The 18,174-nt window shown below is 34.4% G+C and overlaps 1 protein-coding gene across 3 annotated transcripts in view; it reads left to right on the top strand.

The window, feature by feature from the left end:
* The window catches only part of Phip (pleckstrin homology domain interacting protein), a 115,411-nt gene that overhangs the window by 49,253 nt on the left and 47,984 nt on the right, over positions 1-18,174 (top strand). For all 3 annotated transcript variants that reach the window (XM_051140243.1, XM_051140244.1, XM_051140241.1), the window contains exons 13-17: positions 600-698; positions 1,686-1,839; positions 2,242-2,376; positions 13,240-13,368; positions 14,862-15,087. In XM_051140243.1, the coding sequence (XP_050996200.1) occupies positions 600-698; positions 1,686-1,839; positions 2,242-2,376; positions 13,240-13,368; positions 14,862-15,087 (743 nt within the window). The remainder of the gene's footprint in view (positions 1-599; positions 699-1,685; positions 1,840-2,241; positions 2,377-13,239; positions 13,369-14,861; positions 15,088-18,174) is intronic.

Below are 18,174 nucleotides of genomic sequence, written 5' to 3'. Positions count from 1 at the left end.
TTTAATTGTACTTTAAAACTGTAAAGAAAGATAACTCTAGCAGTCAATTTTACCCAGTGTGTCATAACGTTTATTTGGATAATTTTCTATTATGAAATTATTGTTGTTCTGTTTTTACTTGTACCTTTTCTTTCCTATCAGAAGAGAAGCCTTTGATATAAACTGAAATTTGATATTCTTATATTTCTGAGACATTCCTAGATGTTAAAAAGATAGTTTCTGCAAATATTCTCCTGTTCTTGCTCTAAAAGAAAATAAAGTACTTCTTGCTGCCTTAAATAGAACAAATCAATGTCTTTGATATCGAGGAGTAACTTTTTTTCATTGGATAATATTAATTCTGTTTGTCAAGTGGTCTTGAATCATTTTGAGTGTTATATATTTTTTCAGCCTATTCATGACCTATTAAAATGGTCTTAAAAACTCAAAGTTTCAGGAATTCTTAAATTTATAGAGACATAGCGAACCAATTTTATTATATGGAAATACTTTATAAAGATGTCCTTTAAGAACAATTTTGGGCAGAGTACATTCTGATAGAGCCTCTGTGAATCTCCACGGCTTCGGTGGGATTAGACATTTTTCTTTTTTTATTACAGGTTTGTAAGTGGTAGTCGTGATGGGACAGCACGAATTTGGCAATTTAAACGAAGAGAATGGAAAAGCATTTTGTTAGATATGTCAACTCGTCCAGCAGGGTAAGAGGTCAAGCTTGAGATATTTATAGAGATTATTTAATATTGTAATGATAAAGTCTGGAGTGACCTTTGCTTATAAAGTTGTATATCATGTTACAATGATTAATTCTCTTTGTTAGTTAGGGTGTATTGGAGATGAGCAAGGCTGATTTTTTTTTTCTTCTTCTTTTGCTTTCTTTCTTTCTTTCTTTTTTTTGTAAACTATTTCATTGCTCTGAATAAGACTTGCTGTGTTAATTTTTAATTAAGTTTTATTAAGGGAATGCAGATGCTTGCAACCAGAGTATCTTGTTGTGTAAAATGTCTGGTTTTCATTTACTTTTGCTTTTGAGACTTGATCTCATATACTTGGTTGATTTGAACTTACTTTGTAGTCAGAAATGATATTCCCTTCCCCTGCTGGTGCTGAAATTAAAGCCATGTGGCTCCACCTCTGGTTTTATTGCAGTGCTGGGGTTCTTTCCCAAGCCTTTCTACACGCTACTAGACAAGCACCCTACCAACCAGACCCTCTAAAAGGATGACTTTTTATACCCAGTGGCTTCTTCAGCCAAGAAAAATTATGATGTATGTTGTAACTGTTGGTTTACTTTTACTGTTCGACTGTTTCTCTTTGCTTGTGTTTATGTATAGTTCTTCTAGTGTATAAGGGCACAGTGCAGACAGGATAGCATGGTAGCAACAGTAAAAGGTAGGGCAGGAGCTGCGTGGCATAGAGCTCCTGAACCATTGGTAGTTGTAGCAGTGGCCATGGTGGCTTAAGGACAATCCTAGAAATCTTGGATTTCCTGAATCCATGCCATAACTTCTGTTTTCAATTGTAATGATAATTGTTCATGTTAAGAAATACGGGCTATAGGTGAAAACACATTTTATCTCCCCCCTCTGCCCTGTGTGTGTGTGTGTGTATGTTAGGGTTTCTTCACACATTTGTTCTTTGTCTTGTATCATAATGTCAGTGTAAACAAATAAACTTGTCCTTTTCAGCCAAAATCTTCAAGGGATAGAAGATAAAATCACAAAAATGAAAGTGACTATGGTAGCTTGGGATCGACATGACAACACAGTTATAACTGCAGTTAATAACATGACTCTGAAAGTCTGGAATTCTTATACTGGTCAACTGATTCATGTCCTAATGGTGAGAAACATAAACCCAAACTTTTATATTACTGAGTCTGATTGTTCAATATAGTCTAAATAAATAAAGCCTGTTTATTTAAAACCTCTTGCTTATTTAGACAGCCAAACTTGATGGGTAATTGGGAAAAAACTTTAAAGTGTAAGTAGGATTAGCTTGGGAATGAATTCAAAATGCCTGCTGTTTTTGTTGTGTAAGAATGCATTGATTGTTTTCTTGAGTATTAGTAATAATATCTAAGCCACGGGGAGTGTTCTTAGCACAGTCTATTAATGTTATACCTTGGTAAAGTTGAAATTTGTACTGGTTGAGTAATTCTTACCAGTTGATGTCTAGAGCCAGTGCCATTCTCTGATAAAATTTTAAGTGTTTTAAATGCTTTGCTACTTCAAACTGTTTCAGGGCCATGAAGATGAAGTGTTTGTTCTTGAGCCACACCCATTCGACCCTCGAGTTCTCTTTTCTGCTGGTCACGATGGAAATGTGATAGTGTGGGATCTAGCAAGAGGAGTCAAAGTTCGCTCTTATTTCAACATGGTAATTATATTTCTTGTTCAATACCTACTAAAGATGTGGGGAATTCTTTGACAGAAGGGCTCTGCATATCACAAGCGAAATCCATTTTTAAAACTTCTGCCCTATTTTGACTTTATATGTCTACCAAAAAAAGGAACTGTTTATTCTGTATATTTACTGAGAGAATAAACTTTGTATTATGATTCCTGTGTATTATGATAACTGGCTTAGTTTTCTTAATTTTAGCAGTGAAACTGACCAGTAAGTCATATAAATGACGTTATAGGGAAGAAAATGTCTTTTATTTTGCATTTTTGTTGGCATTTTTCTTTTGTTTTTGTTTCTGTAAAGCACAATTTTATTTGAGTACATCAAATTGAAGCCAAAGGATTAGGTATTTCTTAAGTTTGGTCAAGTTGACGGTGTGTTAGATAAATATTTTGGCTTCATGCCTTTTGTCTCCACACTGGTTTTATGTGCATTTAGCTTATTTTTGTTGAACATTTGAATTAGCATTGCTTTGAATACATTTACAGCTTACTAAGTAGTTTCTGCCCTCCTCTTTGATCAATGTATAAATTGAAGAGGTCCTTAAATATTGCACCTAAAAAACTCCTTCCAGTCAACAAGAGGAAGGAAAGAAACCTGTTTCTACTTTTTTTACTTGTTTAGATTTTTTTTAAAACAAATCTTTATAAAGTCATAAGATGGGGTATAATTAGCGAAAATGACAGAAAAATCAGAAGCATTTTGTAAGTTGAGTCATTTTCATGCTGGGAATATAGCCTGGTAGTAGTGCTTCTTGGCAAGTGCAAGGGTTGTAGTTTTTCATTGATTGAGGTCACATGCATGTCCCCTCCAATGTCATTTGTTAGATACAGTGCTTGTGAAGAGATTGAATGACACTGAGTGCTGTTCTTGATTGATTCTAAGAATAAAAAAGTTTTGTTAGTGAAGTGATTAATTTTGGACTTTGCCATGGATGTGCCTTAGTGTACATAAGAAATAAAATTGTACAATTCACCTTTTTACGAAAAATGATTATTTGGTTTAGTTTGTGATGAATGGATTTCCTTTGTGATTATGTAGAGTTTTTGTTTTATAGCAAATTCACAAATGTGGCAAAGCAGTTATCTCTTTTTTATCTTTATATTTCTGGATTGCTCGTTTTATATATCTGTTGAATAAGGAAGTTGGTTGTTTCTCATTTGGTTCTTAATTATGATCAAGGACGTTAGTGGTTTCACTTCATTATTTACCGTTCTAAAGAGCATTCTTATACTGCTATAGAAATGAAAAGTAATTTTTAGTTAGTTGAACAATGATTCTGAATTTCTTCTTATCAGGTAAGTTTGGAACATCAACATTCCACCATTTCAGCAGACAAAAAAATTGTAGCACTTTTATATTTATTAATTTTCTGGTCTTGCTCATAACAAATTAGTTACATAGCCAGAAATCTGATTATAAAAATTCCTTAATTACTTAAAAAAAAATTTTTTTTTGAGTGAGTGTGTAGTCCACATTTGGAGGATAGAATCAGGAGGATCAGGATTTGAAGGTCAGTCTGGCTACATAAAGTCAGTGACAGGCCAGGTTGGCCTTTTTTTGAGATCACTTTTTTTTCTCTCTTGTTTTGTTTTGTTTTTTCGAGACAGGGTTTCTCAGTGTCCCCTTGGTTGTCCTGAACTCAGATTGAAGACCAGGCTGACCTTGAACTCACATTGATCTACCCGCCTCTGACTTTGGAGTGCTGGGATTATAGGCAGGCGCCCCTGTGCATGGTGTGACCATATCTTTTAAGAAAAGAAGAAAAGAAAGAGAAATGATTTTGTTTTAGTTAATGAGATATTTCTTTTCTATGTCCAATAAATAATAAAATTACATGGGCCCACTTAAAATATTTCATAATGATTATAAATAAAACAATTATTCTTGGTACAGAACAGTTAAAGAGTTTGTGCTGTTTTGTCTCATTAAAAATAAGTTATTACCTTTATTTTTAAAATGTTTTTAGTGGCTTCTGATTTTTAAATGATTTTTAAGAGATTTCAATGTATTTATGAAACTACAAAGTCTTTGAGTATCTTTTATAATAAGGGTAGTTTGATTTCTGGTTTCACAGAGAATATTTATTAAAAACTAAAGTGCTTTGCACAGCTTTGTGTTGGTCACAGCGTATAAAACTTTTATGTTTTATAAGACTATTACTAATGTGTTCTTCATACTAACTATATTCAGGGTGGTAGCTGAGAAAATTTAAGTATCACTGTATAGCCACTACCAGTTATACCCAGTTAGTGATGTGTTTAAGGAGTAACAACAGTGATATAATCCTGAGTGGCTCTTCTGTGACCTTCATTTCACAATCTTTGTCAATTATGTGACTGCCATAGTTCTTTTTGGTCTTTACTGTTTTTTTCATCACCTTTTTTGTTGTTTTGGTTTTTTTATTTTTATGGCCAGATGGCAGAAAAAGGATCCAGCCCTGCTACCGAGAAATTAAAAACAACTTTTCCATGAATAGAAGTTGATGGTTTTACTGGCCACTTACATATGTGTCACTGTGGCCTCAGTGTCGCTGTTTGGCTTTAATGAGTCCAGGTGCTATCTCTGATATATTGTGTTTATCATACTAAATCAGAGTTGAATTTAATATTTTCTGAGCATTACTTGGCATGCTTACTCATCCTTTTAGAATTTAAGAATGAATAATTCTCAAATAGTACTCCAATCTAGACTTAGAGTTGGTAAATGCTTATATAATAAGTACTGTTTTTGAGGAATTTTAAAAATTGAAGCTTATAAAATGAATAAATAAATTCAACATTTGGACTGAAAGCCGGAAAATAAGAAAAGAAATCTATGCCTTTAAAAGAATGAACTTTTAAAATATATAGAAATACTTAAAAATTTAGGGCTGGGGATATAGCTTAAGCGCTGAAGAAAATGTTTACCTAACATTCACAAGGAGCTGCGCTCAATCCTGTCACTAAAATAAACGCCCTCATTACTACGCTTAAGCGTATTAGGATATTGTATCAACATTAGTATCTCTTTTATTTTTTTAAATAATTGGGCTCATGCCTAAATATATAATATTTTTGAAAGAGAATAGAATTTATCTTAAAAAATAATTCAATGTTATAAATAAGTAAGAATTATTAGAATTCTCTTCTTAAAATCTTAATTTAAATCCTGTATTAAAGTTTTTTTTAAGTGAAAAATTGAATTTTTAAATGCATATGTTTGAGATGTTGTTATGATTTAATAAAACTTAACTAAGACTTTTTGTTTTAATAAGTTATTTATTTTATTTGCATTGGTCTTTTGCCTGTATGTATGTCTGTAAGAGGGTGTCAAATCCTCTGGAACTGGAGTTACAGACAGTTGTAAGCTCCTATGTGGTTGCTGGGAATTGAACTCAGGATCTCTGGAAAAGCAGCCAGTGTTCTTCACAGCTTGGTCATCTCTCCAAGCCCCTAAGACTTTTAAGTTCTTCGCTTTGTTTTCGGACTGTTTAAATTTGTAAACAAAACATGAGGTTTGCTATTGAGAATTCACATAGTTTCTTTTTGTTTCAGTAATTATTTCTAATTGATTTTATTTCAAAAATCATATAACTGAATTCTCAGCTCCTAATGATATTTAAGAAAAAGATAATGGATAACTTTTCTTGTTTTTATTGTCAGCTCCTCTTTGCAGAGGACCTGAATGATAGAAGTAGTTGAGAGGCAGGCTCTGGGTTTGTTTCCATTAATTATGAGACATAGAAGAATATAATAAGTGATATACTTGATAAGGGAAAACACATTCCTGTCAGCTCCTCCACTCTGTTGTCTCATTGCATTTGGGGAAACAGCCTTTATCCCTCTTCTCCCCTCACTGCCTCCCACTTACTCTCACTCTTCTTCTAGGGACGAAAGAAACTAAAGAAAATATTGTAGAGAAATTATCAACACATTAGGCATTGTTCTTTAAAAAATGCTGAGCTTCTAGACCTTGTACTTTATTCTTATGTAGTAATTTTTGAAGCCACGTTAATACGTAAGGTTTCAGCTTGAACAGTTCTTGCATAGCCTAAGTTACCAAGGAGAGTATTTGAGAAGTTTATGAAGCGTGCAGTGTAGAAGTACTCTAACCCTGAGTTGTGCGCAGTTTAATAAGGCTCTGTTGTAGCTTGGCCCTGACATGAAGAAAACATCGTTATAGCTTTGTAACTACAGTGTATGAACGTCAACTAAATGCTTCAAGGCAGTTAGTTATGTTGCTTATAGAAGTAACTTGAAAATGCCTTCTGTATACTCTCAATACTAAAATTTATGGCATTGTGTCAATCCCATTCCCAGAAAAAATTAATTAGGTTTGAAGTCTACTAAAAGTTTAAATGTTCATTTAAAAAAATTATTAAAAATTGATCATGGCCCCCGTTTTTCCTTTTAAATTGCCATACAGAATAACTGGAATTAAATTTAGTATTTTATTTTAATTTAAAAGATTAAAATTTCTTCACTTTCACATTTCGTATGCGTTACCAGTGTTCACAGTGGCATCTTCAGACCCTGGTTAGATTTTTCTTGTGTCCTTGCTGTTTTTGTGTTATCTCATTTGCTGTTCATGTCTTTAGTTCTCACTTTTTTACTGTGTATTTTTCTGTATTTAAAGATGTACTTTATTGCTTCTTACCTGGTTTACTTTTAATTGAAAAAAAAAAGAATACAAATTGTCTCATTAGCAAATGTTTATTGTTTTTGTTTTTTACGGAATTTAATAATCTGCTTTGGTTTTGTTATGGGTAAATACCAAATAAGCGCTTTTATTTAATAAAGTTTGTTTTATTTTTATAATTGTTCTCTTAACTTTTCTTTACTTAAGAGTCTTTTTGAAATGTTCCAGTGTCCACTAATCCAGAACAATGCATTTCTCCTCGCAACATTCCAAACAAATTGAGGCTGCCAATAAACCACTCAGAATTTTTGCCAATGCATACTTCTGACATTAGCATGTTCTCAGTGTGACCTTGTTGTAGGCAATTATAGTTGTATGTATCTAGGTAGGAGAATAGCTGAAAATAGCCATAGCTTGTCATGCTACCACTTGGAAACTGGGAATCCAAGTTTGTTCACCATCCCTCTCCATTCTCATTCGTTTCCTCTCACTGTCTAATAAGATAGTATGGAGAATCACGTGTTTACAGTCTCTGTGGAAGACATTCTGATGCTTGTAGTCTTCCTATCATTGTATCTGAGTAAGGAGTTATCTTCACTTTTCTCAATGTATATATAACTTATTATTTTCATGTTTCCAATGTTTTTTAGATTCTCTCTTTCATCTTTGTCTTGGTACAAAAATCAAACCTTACTCTTTTTTTGGTATAAATATTAGTTACTGTTGAGCAACTTACATTTTTCGGGAGGGGAGTGATACAAGCTGCTAACCATTATCTCAAGACATTTGAAATTTGATAATTACAAGGAAAAGTATGGATAATTTACATATAGGATATAAAAAGGAAGTTGAAGGCATTTTGGTTAGTATATATTTGAGTATATATTTTGTAATTATAAAACCTCAGCATCTTCAAAAATGAGAAAGACATGGCTATCTTTAGCAACTTAGCAGTTAATTTGAAGAACTGAAACATACGTGAAATAGTAAATATTGATGTCCAATAGAAGCATGACAAATTAGAACAATCAGTTTCTATATCTGAAGATACAGTGGTTACTTCAGGCCAGATAGTCCAAGTTTTTGGGATTCCGTGTGACAGGTTAAATAAATACAGAGAAACAATTTAAATGAAATAAGTGTTGATAAAATAGTGTAGGAAGTTTGTAGTAGACTATAAATAATGGGTAGTGAAGTAAAAAAACAAGCTGAGGGACATTAACAATAAATAGACTTAAGTGATCTTGTTTCTGGAAATAGTGATACATTATGGAGGTTTTCATAAATAGACCAAAAGCCAAAGCAACAATAGTTTTGTTGCTAGAGGTCATATATCAAGTATGAAATTAAGTAGATTTAGGGAGGACTTCTTTGGTTACTTAAAGATGAAAAATTATGTGAGTAGTAGGAAGTTTACAAATGAAAAGTTTATATGTAACACTTGATAGAAGGCTAGGGAGTGAAAGGGAGGAAAGATTCATCGCATGCGTTCAGATAGTTAAGCCTGAGTTACTCTGACAACGATGGTATAATTAGTAGAAGTTCAAGAGGGAAAAAGAACAGGTTTTTTATGTTTTTGTTTTATTTTGTTCAGTTCTTGTTTACTTCTTGTGGTGCACTTCCTGTTCCAGCGTTTAGAGATACTGTGACCAGAAACTCTAAGAGTTAAGAACAGAAGGGCTACATGTGCCATCTGTAACTGTTTCTTCATAGAGGTAGGAGGGTACTGTAGCCTAGAAGTAAACTTTCAGAAACACTCCTGTTTGGCAGAGTAGACAAGAAAAGAGATCAAAATTCTGTTGGTGTTTTAGACAGCCACTATGTCATTTTCAGAGTTGAGAGAAGGAGAATTAAGTTTCCATGGAATTGTATTAGGTTTGGAGACTTATTTAAATCTTCAATTCACATGTAGTACTCTTACTGTAAATTTTCAATACTGAGAAGAGTGCTCTTTGGAAGGCCACTAGATGGCCAGACTGTGGAGAGTGTCTGTTAATTATCTTACTTTAAGCTACAGGAAAGGATATTCAGTATATTGGATACTTTAAAAAATAAAACTAGTCTTTATTATTGCATTAGTGTGTGTGTAAGTGTAGGTCAGAGGACAATTTAGTGGAATTGCTTGTTAATCTTCCACCATGTTGATCACAGGGATTGAACTGAGGTCATAAGGCTTGAGGCCAAGCCCCCTTTTTCACTGGCTCATTTCTCTGACCCATGTAGTATGCAATGTTTTAATTTTTCCCAGTGTTGTCTAACTCAAAGTAGTCTTTATACACAAAGGAGGGTTTGTTTATTTTTTAAGTGTAAATACTATCTGTTATTTGATTCTTAGGATATATGTCTGTCCTAAAGTAATTGTTGGAATGTTTTCTAGCTCAGTGCTTCCTTCCAACTTAGTGGTATATTTAAAGCAAAAAAAATTTAAAGTGTGAAAAACAAAGGGGCCCTTGATATAGAATTGACATGTTTCTTTAACAGTGAATTTGCATAAGCGACTTCACATGCTTCGTCTTTGTGTTTGTTTTGAAGTCTTCTAGAACTTCATAGTTTCCATTAGTCAGTCTACCTGATTGGTGTAATTAGACCTTACAATTTTAGTCTGCACTTTGGTCTTTTTGATATAAATCAGGTTCACATTTATCTAGGTCTTTGAATAACCCTCTGGAACATCATGATTTTAGACTGAGTAGGATTCTAAATGGCTGTTTTGTTGTACTTCATTCTTAAACAGAGCTAGGAAATGATTTATTTGCTCATTACTAGAAGAATTCTTCTTGGTCTTCCACCTCTTTTAACAAGGGTTTAACACTCATTTCCTAAAAACACTCCTAGGACTCAGTCACATGGAATTTTCTCATAATAGGAACACTATTTTAATATAATCCTCATCTTCTACTTTTAAAGAACAGAATATGGCAATTGGTAAATAAGGCTTTTCTTTTATTGCCTCCTTTTGAGATTTTTACCATTCTTAGCTAATACTATTTCATGAATTATTTTCGTTATTCTTTACTCTTTAGTGTATATAATATATAATAGACATGCTAGAGGAATCATTCATCTGGGAGAACTCTTGCTTTAAAATTTTGCCATTATTTGTTTTGTGGAACTATTTTATTATAACATGGAATAAATGTAAATCCTATGTATTATTAGATTTTTTGTTGATTTGTTTTTTAAGGTAGAACAGGTCTCATGTTTATACACATATATTCCTTATATAAATGTAAGGTTTTTTTGTTTTGTTTTTAAGGAAGATCATTGCTTCCTAGTTACACATGAATATTTAAACTCTTAGAAATCCCTTGACTGGTTTAAAAGATGAATGATTTTTCAGAGATTGCTTTTTTTTTTTTTCTTTTGGTTGACTTTGCCAGTCATAGTACACATTATAAAAAAAGAAGCAACTAGGGTAGTCTATTAATTACTTTTCTATTGCTGTGATAAAAGACCCATGACTTAGGCAACTTAAAGAAGAAAGTGGTTAATGATAGCTTAGTGTTTCACAGGCTAAGTTTAATGACCATTATGACAGGCAGCTTGGCAGCAGTCAGGCAGGAACTGTGCTGGAATAGAAGTTGAAAGCTTACATATGATCTATAAGCTCATGGCTGAGGGGGAGGAGTGGCATTTACTCTAAACTCAAGCCAGCAACACAGGTACAACTACATAACAAGGCCAACATCCTAATCTTTCCCAAACAGTTCAGCCAGGTGGGGACCACATACTCAAATACATGAGCCTGTGGGGGTTATTCTCATTCAGATGACCATATTCTACTTTCTGAACTCGATAAACTTGTTGCCACATATAATACAAAATGTATTTAGTCCAATGTCAAAAGCCCTAGAGTTTCAGACTCAAGACTTTTTAAAATTCAAAGACGCCTCCCATGTAAAATACAAAACCAAATTATAAACTTCCAACATAAAATGGCTCAAAATATATGTTACCATTCCAAAAGAAGGAAGCAGGGCATAGTGAGGAAATACTGGACCAAAGCAAGACCCAAATCCAGCAGGGCAAATTCCAAATTTTATACCTCCACGTGTGACATCAAAGCTACCTCTTGGACTAGTACTACTCCCAGTTTGTAACCCCCTTGGCAGGTAACACTGCTCTGTCATCTCCAACATATGTGGGTCTCTAACCCAATTGATACTACAGCTTCGCACGTTAGACTCTACAGGCCTTCCTGCAGGAACTATGGCTTTTCAGACATGTATGTAGGACACAGAGATTTTGTATGATTGTTATTTTAGAGTTTTATGAGTTCCAACTCAACCAAAATATTCTTCTGGACATCTACTAACTATAAATATGGACACATCGAGAGGTAGCATGCATGTGAACTTGAGTAACTTCCCCCACTCGCCCTCCCCCAAATGAAATGCAGTGCAAGATTACTAAGATATCCAGAGGACATCCTGCCATGCTTATGAAGCTGTTAGGTTTCATTTGTTACACTAAGTGTAACTACTTTGTGACACCTCTTCCTCTATACTATTGTAGCTTAAACTATAAACTTAGACTTAGAAAAGTGTAGTTTTAAAAGCATTTATAAAATCTTTGTTTTTTATTTTCCTGGAAATTTTGAGTGAGTTGAGGACTGAAACATCAAAGTCTGGATGTAAAATTCCTTTGCGATTTTCTTCTGTTTATGTGCTTAGTTACTTGTAGGTTTGAGTTGTACTTACTTGCCTATAAAATTACTGAACACGCAAAATGTGAATCGTGACAATGTACTTACAGCCTTACATTTCTGGCATATGCTATGTGGCTAGTGTCCTAGACTACTATTGGGAAAGTAGTTCTGTCCTTGGTTCTGTGAGTTGTTCTGAAGTGGTAACTTCCTCTGCTATTGACAAGTTTCCTTATTCCCAAGAAATTGTCCTATTTCATTAACAATTTATCTCTTTTATGTGGTAAGTTCTTTCTATATTAGTAATACAAAAGCTTTCTTGTTTTCTTTAATAATTGTAAAGAAAGCTGCTTCTCTGTAAATCAGCATCTGGGGTATCATTAATAAGTATCACATGTATTCTTTTTTTTTTTTTTTTTAACCTTCAGAGATCCAAAGGCACGGTTAGTTGTCTTTATGAGGCCATCCTATGTGCCAAATTTTAGAGTGGTGTTTCTCTTTTGAGTGTAGTACTTATTTTATTTATTTATTTATTTTTGAGAAATCAGTAGTTTTTCTGCATTTTAAGTCCTATGTTTCATGAACATCTGCCCTTCTGCCTAATTATTAATACTCAAAGAAAGTCACCATTTCTCTCTTTCCGAGCATTTCCTAGGATGTAACTAGTCAAGCTCAGTCTGTTCTAGATCAGTGGATACCGGAACAGAAAGGAGGTGTTTCTTACCTGATAATGTGTGTGTTCCGATTCTGCTAATCCAGAAATCCAGTCACAATTGTTGAAAATCATCCTTAGTTATTATTTGTTTGGGAGTCAACTCCCATTTTAGATGTTTTTGAAATTCAGTCCCTAGCTGTGCTTTAGATAGGGTAGAATTTTTACCTCTTTCAGAACACTGCTAAAGAAGTTTTCAACTGGAACATAGTCTGAAGAAGCACTGAGAGCAAAAAAATCAGAGTGGTGATTGGCCACCTCTGTTTGATTGACAGGTTGCAGGGAGAAACCCATTCGTTCTGGATTAATGGAACTGGAAAACAGAAAACAATTATCAGGTAAAAAAACCCTTTTCTTTAATCTTTAAAATTCACCATTAAAAGATGAGTCAGACCTCCAGGGATTTTTTTTTTTTTTTTTAAACAAGAATAAAATTTAGTGTCTTATCAGCAATGATCTCTAGCTACAACTTCTGAGTGTTACCAAAAAAGAAAAGAAAAGAAAGAAAGGAAGAAATTGCTACCACTTCTCCTTAGCCTTTACAGAAAGGGCAGGAATAAATGGAAATAGATGGAAAGTACTATTCATTTGTGTTTTAATCTGGGTGGGAGGGAAATCTGTGTATTTTTATTTTCTGAATTGTGTCTGGTCCGTGACTAGGATTCTGTTTTTCAGCACTGTTAATCTGTCACTTTTCGTGAATTTTCACAAATTTTATTGTGCTCTGTTTATTATACTTAATCTTCATTATTAGGATGTATGTATACTTTTAAATCTCTCCACTGTAAAATTCTAGTAATAGTACCAGTTCTTTATGTTTTAATGGCAGCTTTCTAATTATTGGTTAAATGTGTTTCAGATTGAAGGGCAAGGACATGGTGCAGTGTTTGACTGCAAATGCTCCCCTGATGGCCAGCACTTCGCGTGCACAGACTCCCATGGACATCTTTTAATTTTTGGTTTTGGGTCCAGTAGCAAATACGACAAGGTAGAGTATGATAAACATGCATTTTTCCTGTTTCTTACATACATGGGTGTGGGGTTATATGCTTTCCTCAGGAGGAGGTGAGAGTGCATGCTGTTTAAATTAGAGGGCTTGGGATTGGAGAGATGCTCAGTGGTTACGAGTACTCGCTGTTCTTTCAGAGCACCTGAGTTTGGTTCCCAGCACCCGTGGCAGGCAGCTCGCAGCCATACGTAACTCCCGCTCCAGGGGATTGGATGCTTCTGGACACATGCACTCACATGCAATACAAGCACACAGCTGCACATAATTTAAAATGAACTTTGAAATCAGCTCAAAGAATCATACCTTAAATACTCGAGAAGCTTGTTTTTAGAAAGCAGTGTAAAGAAAACATCTAAAAATCTTTTCTGTATTTAAATCATAATAAGTTAAGAAAGAACGACTTTTTACATATCTTTTTAGAACAATCTACATTTCAGTTTTTAACTTGGGATAAATTAAAATTTTTTCTTCTCCCTGAGACAGGGTTTCTCTGTTTAGCATTTGCTGTCCTGGACTCACTTGGTAGACCAAGCTGGCCTCAAACTCAGAGATCTGCCTGCCTCTGCCTCGCCTCCCCAAGTGCTGGGACGGTGATGAATTAACATTGAATAGAAGACGATACTTATAAAAGAGCATCTCAAATTATGTGAAATGTTGCATTTATACAGGTAATATGCATCTGTCTAGGGTCTAACTCCGTAGGTTTCGCGTGAGTCTCAAAGTGTGTAACTTGCTAATGTTTTGTTACTAAAAGTTCTTTAAGACCAGGGGTTAAAATAATTAAATGTTTTATTTGTAGTAGAATGATTAAATAATTTATAATTTAGCTTAAGGCATTGCAAATTAACCAATAAAAATTTGAAGTTGTAGCTATCAGGGGTGAGATATAATAATTTGTTTACATTATCGCAAACACTGTAGAGACAGTGCTTTCTTTTGACACTTTATTTTGTTAATATTACATCAATCTGAGGATTGAAGCATAAATAGCTCAGTATTTTTAGCATGTGTTTGACATGTTAATCCCCCCCCAATACCACATGCCTAATGATTTTAAATAGAGCATGTAGTATCTGTGAAAGTTAAAAAGACCTTTGAATGCTTTATGCCTAAATGTAATTTTATTTACCATTTAAATTGAAAAGCTTATTTTTAATGATTTTTAAATGTATATGACACTGGGTTTCAGAGAATTTTAAGCAGCAGGTTTTCATATAATAGGCAGTGAAGAAAATACAGAGATATGCTTAAAATTAAGAATACTAGAGTCTGTACTTCCTCCAGTCTTTCTTTTTAATTTTGGCAATTAATCATGGATGCTGAGATTAAATCCCAGTCCCATGTTGTTCTTTAAAGTAAATGTTTAGTACCATAATTTGTGGTATAGTGTCTGGCTTTTGTTAATGATTTTATTAATTTTTTTGATGATAAATTTTATTTTTACAGTATTTTATGGACCTTTCTTTTTACAGATAGCAGATCAGATGTTTTTTCATAGTGATTATCGGCCCCTTATCCGTGATGCCAACAATTTTGTATTAGATGAGCAGACTCAGCAGGCACCTCATCTCATGCCTCCCCCTTTTTTGGTTGATGTTGACGGAAATCCTCATCCATCAAGATACCAGAGATTAGTTCCTGGTCGTGAAAATTGCAGGGAAGAGCAGCTCATCCCACAGATGGGAGTAACTTCTTCAGGTAGGCGTCCATTTTCATAGGGAGGCTCTCACATAGAATGAATAGACAAAGCTCCTTCAATAACTACGTCATCACCACAGACACTACAACAGCAGAGATTTCAAACAAATACATTCTGGTTTATAGCAGTCTCTAACCTCAGGGGACTAATAAGATTATCTTGTGCTTCCTTTATTCATTTAATAGCATGTATTAAAAACCTGTTTTCTTGACCTGCTCAATCTTGATTATTCAGGAGGAAATTAAATTTGATCCATGCTCTCAAAAACTTACTTACAAAGTTAACAAATACATAGTTGTGATTGTGATTGATGTTGGTAAGGTTAATAACAATGAAAGAGCATAAAACTAGATTGACTAATCCTTTTGGCGTGTATTTTAAGAAATGATTGCTTTTTTTTTTTTTTTTAAAGTTTGAACCAGGATCTTACTATGTAGGGCCAGCTGGCCTAGAACTCATTATGGTAGTCCAAGCTGGCCTTGAATTTCCATAGATCCATCTGCTTCTACCTCTTGAGTGCTAGGATTGAAGTCACATGCAGACACATCTGGCTAGAAATGATTAACTTTTAAAGGATTGTGAAAAGATAGGCTTCAAAATAATAGACAGCTGTTTCTGCCAAGTCATGGAATATTGAAGTCATATGAGCTCAAGAAATGAATGGTAGTTAAGTGTAGACTCTTCCTGTATTTGACAGTATAGCACTGACGTATTACATGAAGATAATAAAGACCCTCTAAAGATTAAACTAGTTTGGTCGTTAGGAATCATACTTAAGACTGAAAAATGTTTGTTAAGCTACTACGTACACATTTTACACTATGTTGTAATGGGCAGACCTTCTGAATAGATTGTGTGTTGAGTGTCTTATAAACAACATAGAAGATTCGAACATGATAGAACAAGCTATAGGATTGAGTGTAAAATTGTAATAAAGATGGGCATACTAGATAAAAAGTACTAGTCCTTAACTTAGACATGCCCATCCTCCCTGCAGCGTGGTAAGTAAAAAGCATTAGCAGAATTGCCTCCACCACCACTTCTTTTGTAGACTTGAATCTCTAATAAGCTAATGTCTCTTAGCATACTCATAGACACTAAGAATGGCTACCCATTGGCGACTGGTCATATATTTAGATTCTAGAAGTCTCCGTACTAGAGCAGTGTCATTCATGGAATTAAAGCTGATGAGGATGCATGAATTCCTATGTAGTACAACTGGCAGGATCAGAGTTTTCCCAGGCCTCAGCATAGTTTCATTACCAGGGGTTTTAGGTACAGGAAATTAAGAAAAGACTGGTTTCTTCATTGTTACTGTAATTTTTACTTTCCCTCATTTTACAGCTTATATGAAGATATTTCATCATTACATCCTTGACATTTAGGAAACATAAATTTTACAGTTGTGTCACGAAATTAGAGAAACTTACTGTATGCTTGACTCTGTTGCTGCTTTTAAAAGTAATGCTGGGTACCTTTATCCTCCTTGAAAATGCCCAACGGCAGGAACTTAAACAGGAAATAGTTATTTTCAGGGTTCCAGTCTCTGAGGGTCACACACATGACAGTGGCAGCTAAAGTGGAACAGCTCAGTGTTGGTATAGTTGTTCCTGTGCTGTCAGAAGGAAAGAAGAGGAAGTTAGACGGTAGACGCTGCTATTTGTCTACTTCCTCCAGCAAGGGTCTACAGAGTTTAGAGTGCCGCAAACTGGAGACAGAGACTTCAGAGCATACGCCTATGAGAAAACTCTAGGTTCAAAGCATAACACAGTTATAAAATGGCACGAAACTGAGGTAGATAGTAGTTACTCGCAATGCTTCATAAGAGAACCTTTGACCGTAATTACAACTTAGTAGTATTTTAAAATGTTTTTCTAGTTCTCAGAATTGTCATTATTTTAGAATTCTGAAGTACAAAGTGCCAAGTGGCACAAGACCCAATGTTTTTGAGAAAATGTTTAAGAAAAACATTAGTGTCACTGTATTTGTTTGCATGTTTAGGTTTATGAAAATTTATTTGCTAAGTATTGCAAAGCCAAGTGTAGGTTTGGCTAGTATAATAAATTGATTTAAGTGAAGTTTTGTTGCGTTGGTATCTAAATGTACTTTTTATATTGTGAACTTAGGCTATACCAAATTGTTATTCATTTAAATATGATCTAGCTGCAAATTCAGAAATTCAGTGTAGATATTTGATTTTAGCTGTCTTTCTCTGCAATTTTGCATTGAGACCAAGTCATTCATACTATTTATCCTATTTCAATGACAGTTTTCTAGGTAAAATAACTCATGTAATGCCATAGCATTTTCCTTTTAGCCTTTCTTTTTTTTTTAGGTGAGAGATTTGAGACAGGGTTTCTCTGTGTAGTCTTGGCCGTCCTGTAACTCTCTGTAGACCAGGCTGGCCTCAAACCTACAGAGATCTACCTTCCTCTGGATCCCAAGGGCAGGGATTTAAAGCGTGAGCCGCCACCACTTAACATCTAGACGTCTCTTATTACTACTTTATTTCAGAATATTCTTTGCGTATTCTCTTTACAATTCATGTGTACCCTACAATCTGACCTGATCAGACCTTTTAAACATACATGTAATTATTCTATTTGTTATTTTCTTGGAAATAGTTTCATAAATCTTATATTATGAAATGTTCTGTTCTTTTTTTTATTCTATGTTCAATATTGAACATTTCACAAATTTATTTTATTTCTAATTGTGTTTAGAGGGTGGGCTGGTGTGTGTGTGTGTGTGTGTGTGTGTGTGTGTGTGTGTGTGTGTGTGTGTGTGTGTGTGTGTGTGTGTGTGTGTGTGTGTGTGTGTGTGTGTGTTCCTGTGTTCAATCCCATGAAGCTGTAGTTAACAAAAAGGCTGCCTGAGATGGATGCTGGGAGTTGAGCTGGGGTCGCCTACAAGGCCACCACAAGCTTTTAATTGCTGTGCTGTCTCTCCAGCCCAAGACTGGGCCGTATGTGCTTCAGTTTATGCTAGATTTAGAAAATAAAACAAAATACATTTGAGAAACAAACTTATGTTTCTTTTTGTTACATATTTACCTGAGTACTAAACTAGAGGATGGGTAAGGACCT

The sequence above is a fragment of the Acomys russatus genome, chromosome 32 (genome assembly GCF_903995435.1).
Source record: "Acomys russatus chromosome 32, mAcoRus1.1, whole genome shotgun sequence".
In the NCBI taxonomy this organism is placed as follows: Eukaryota; Metazoa; Chordata; class Mammalia; order Rodentia; family Muridae; genus Acomys; species Acomys russatus.
The sequence above is the reverse complement of the archived record's forward strand: the minus strand, read 5'-3'. Positions and strand labels throughout refer to the sequence as shown.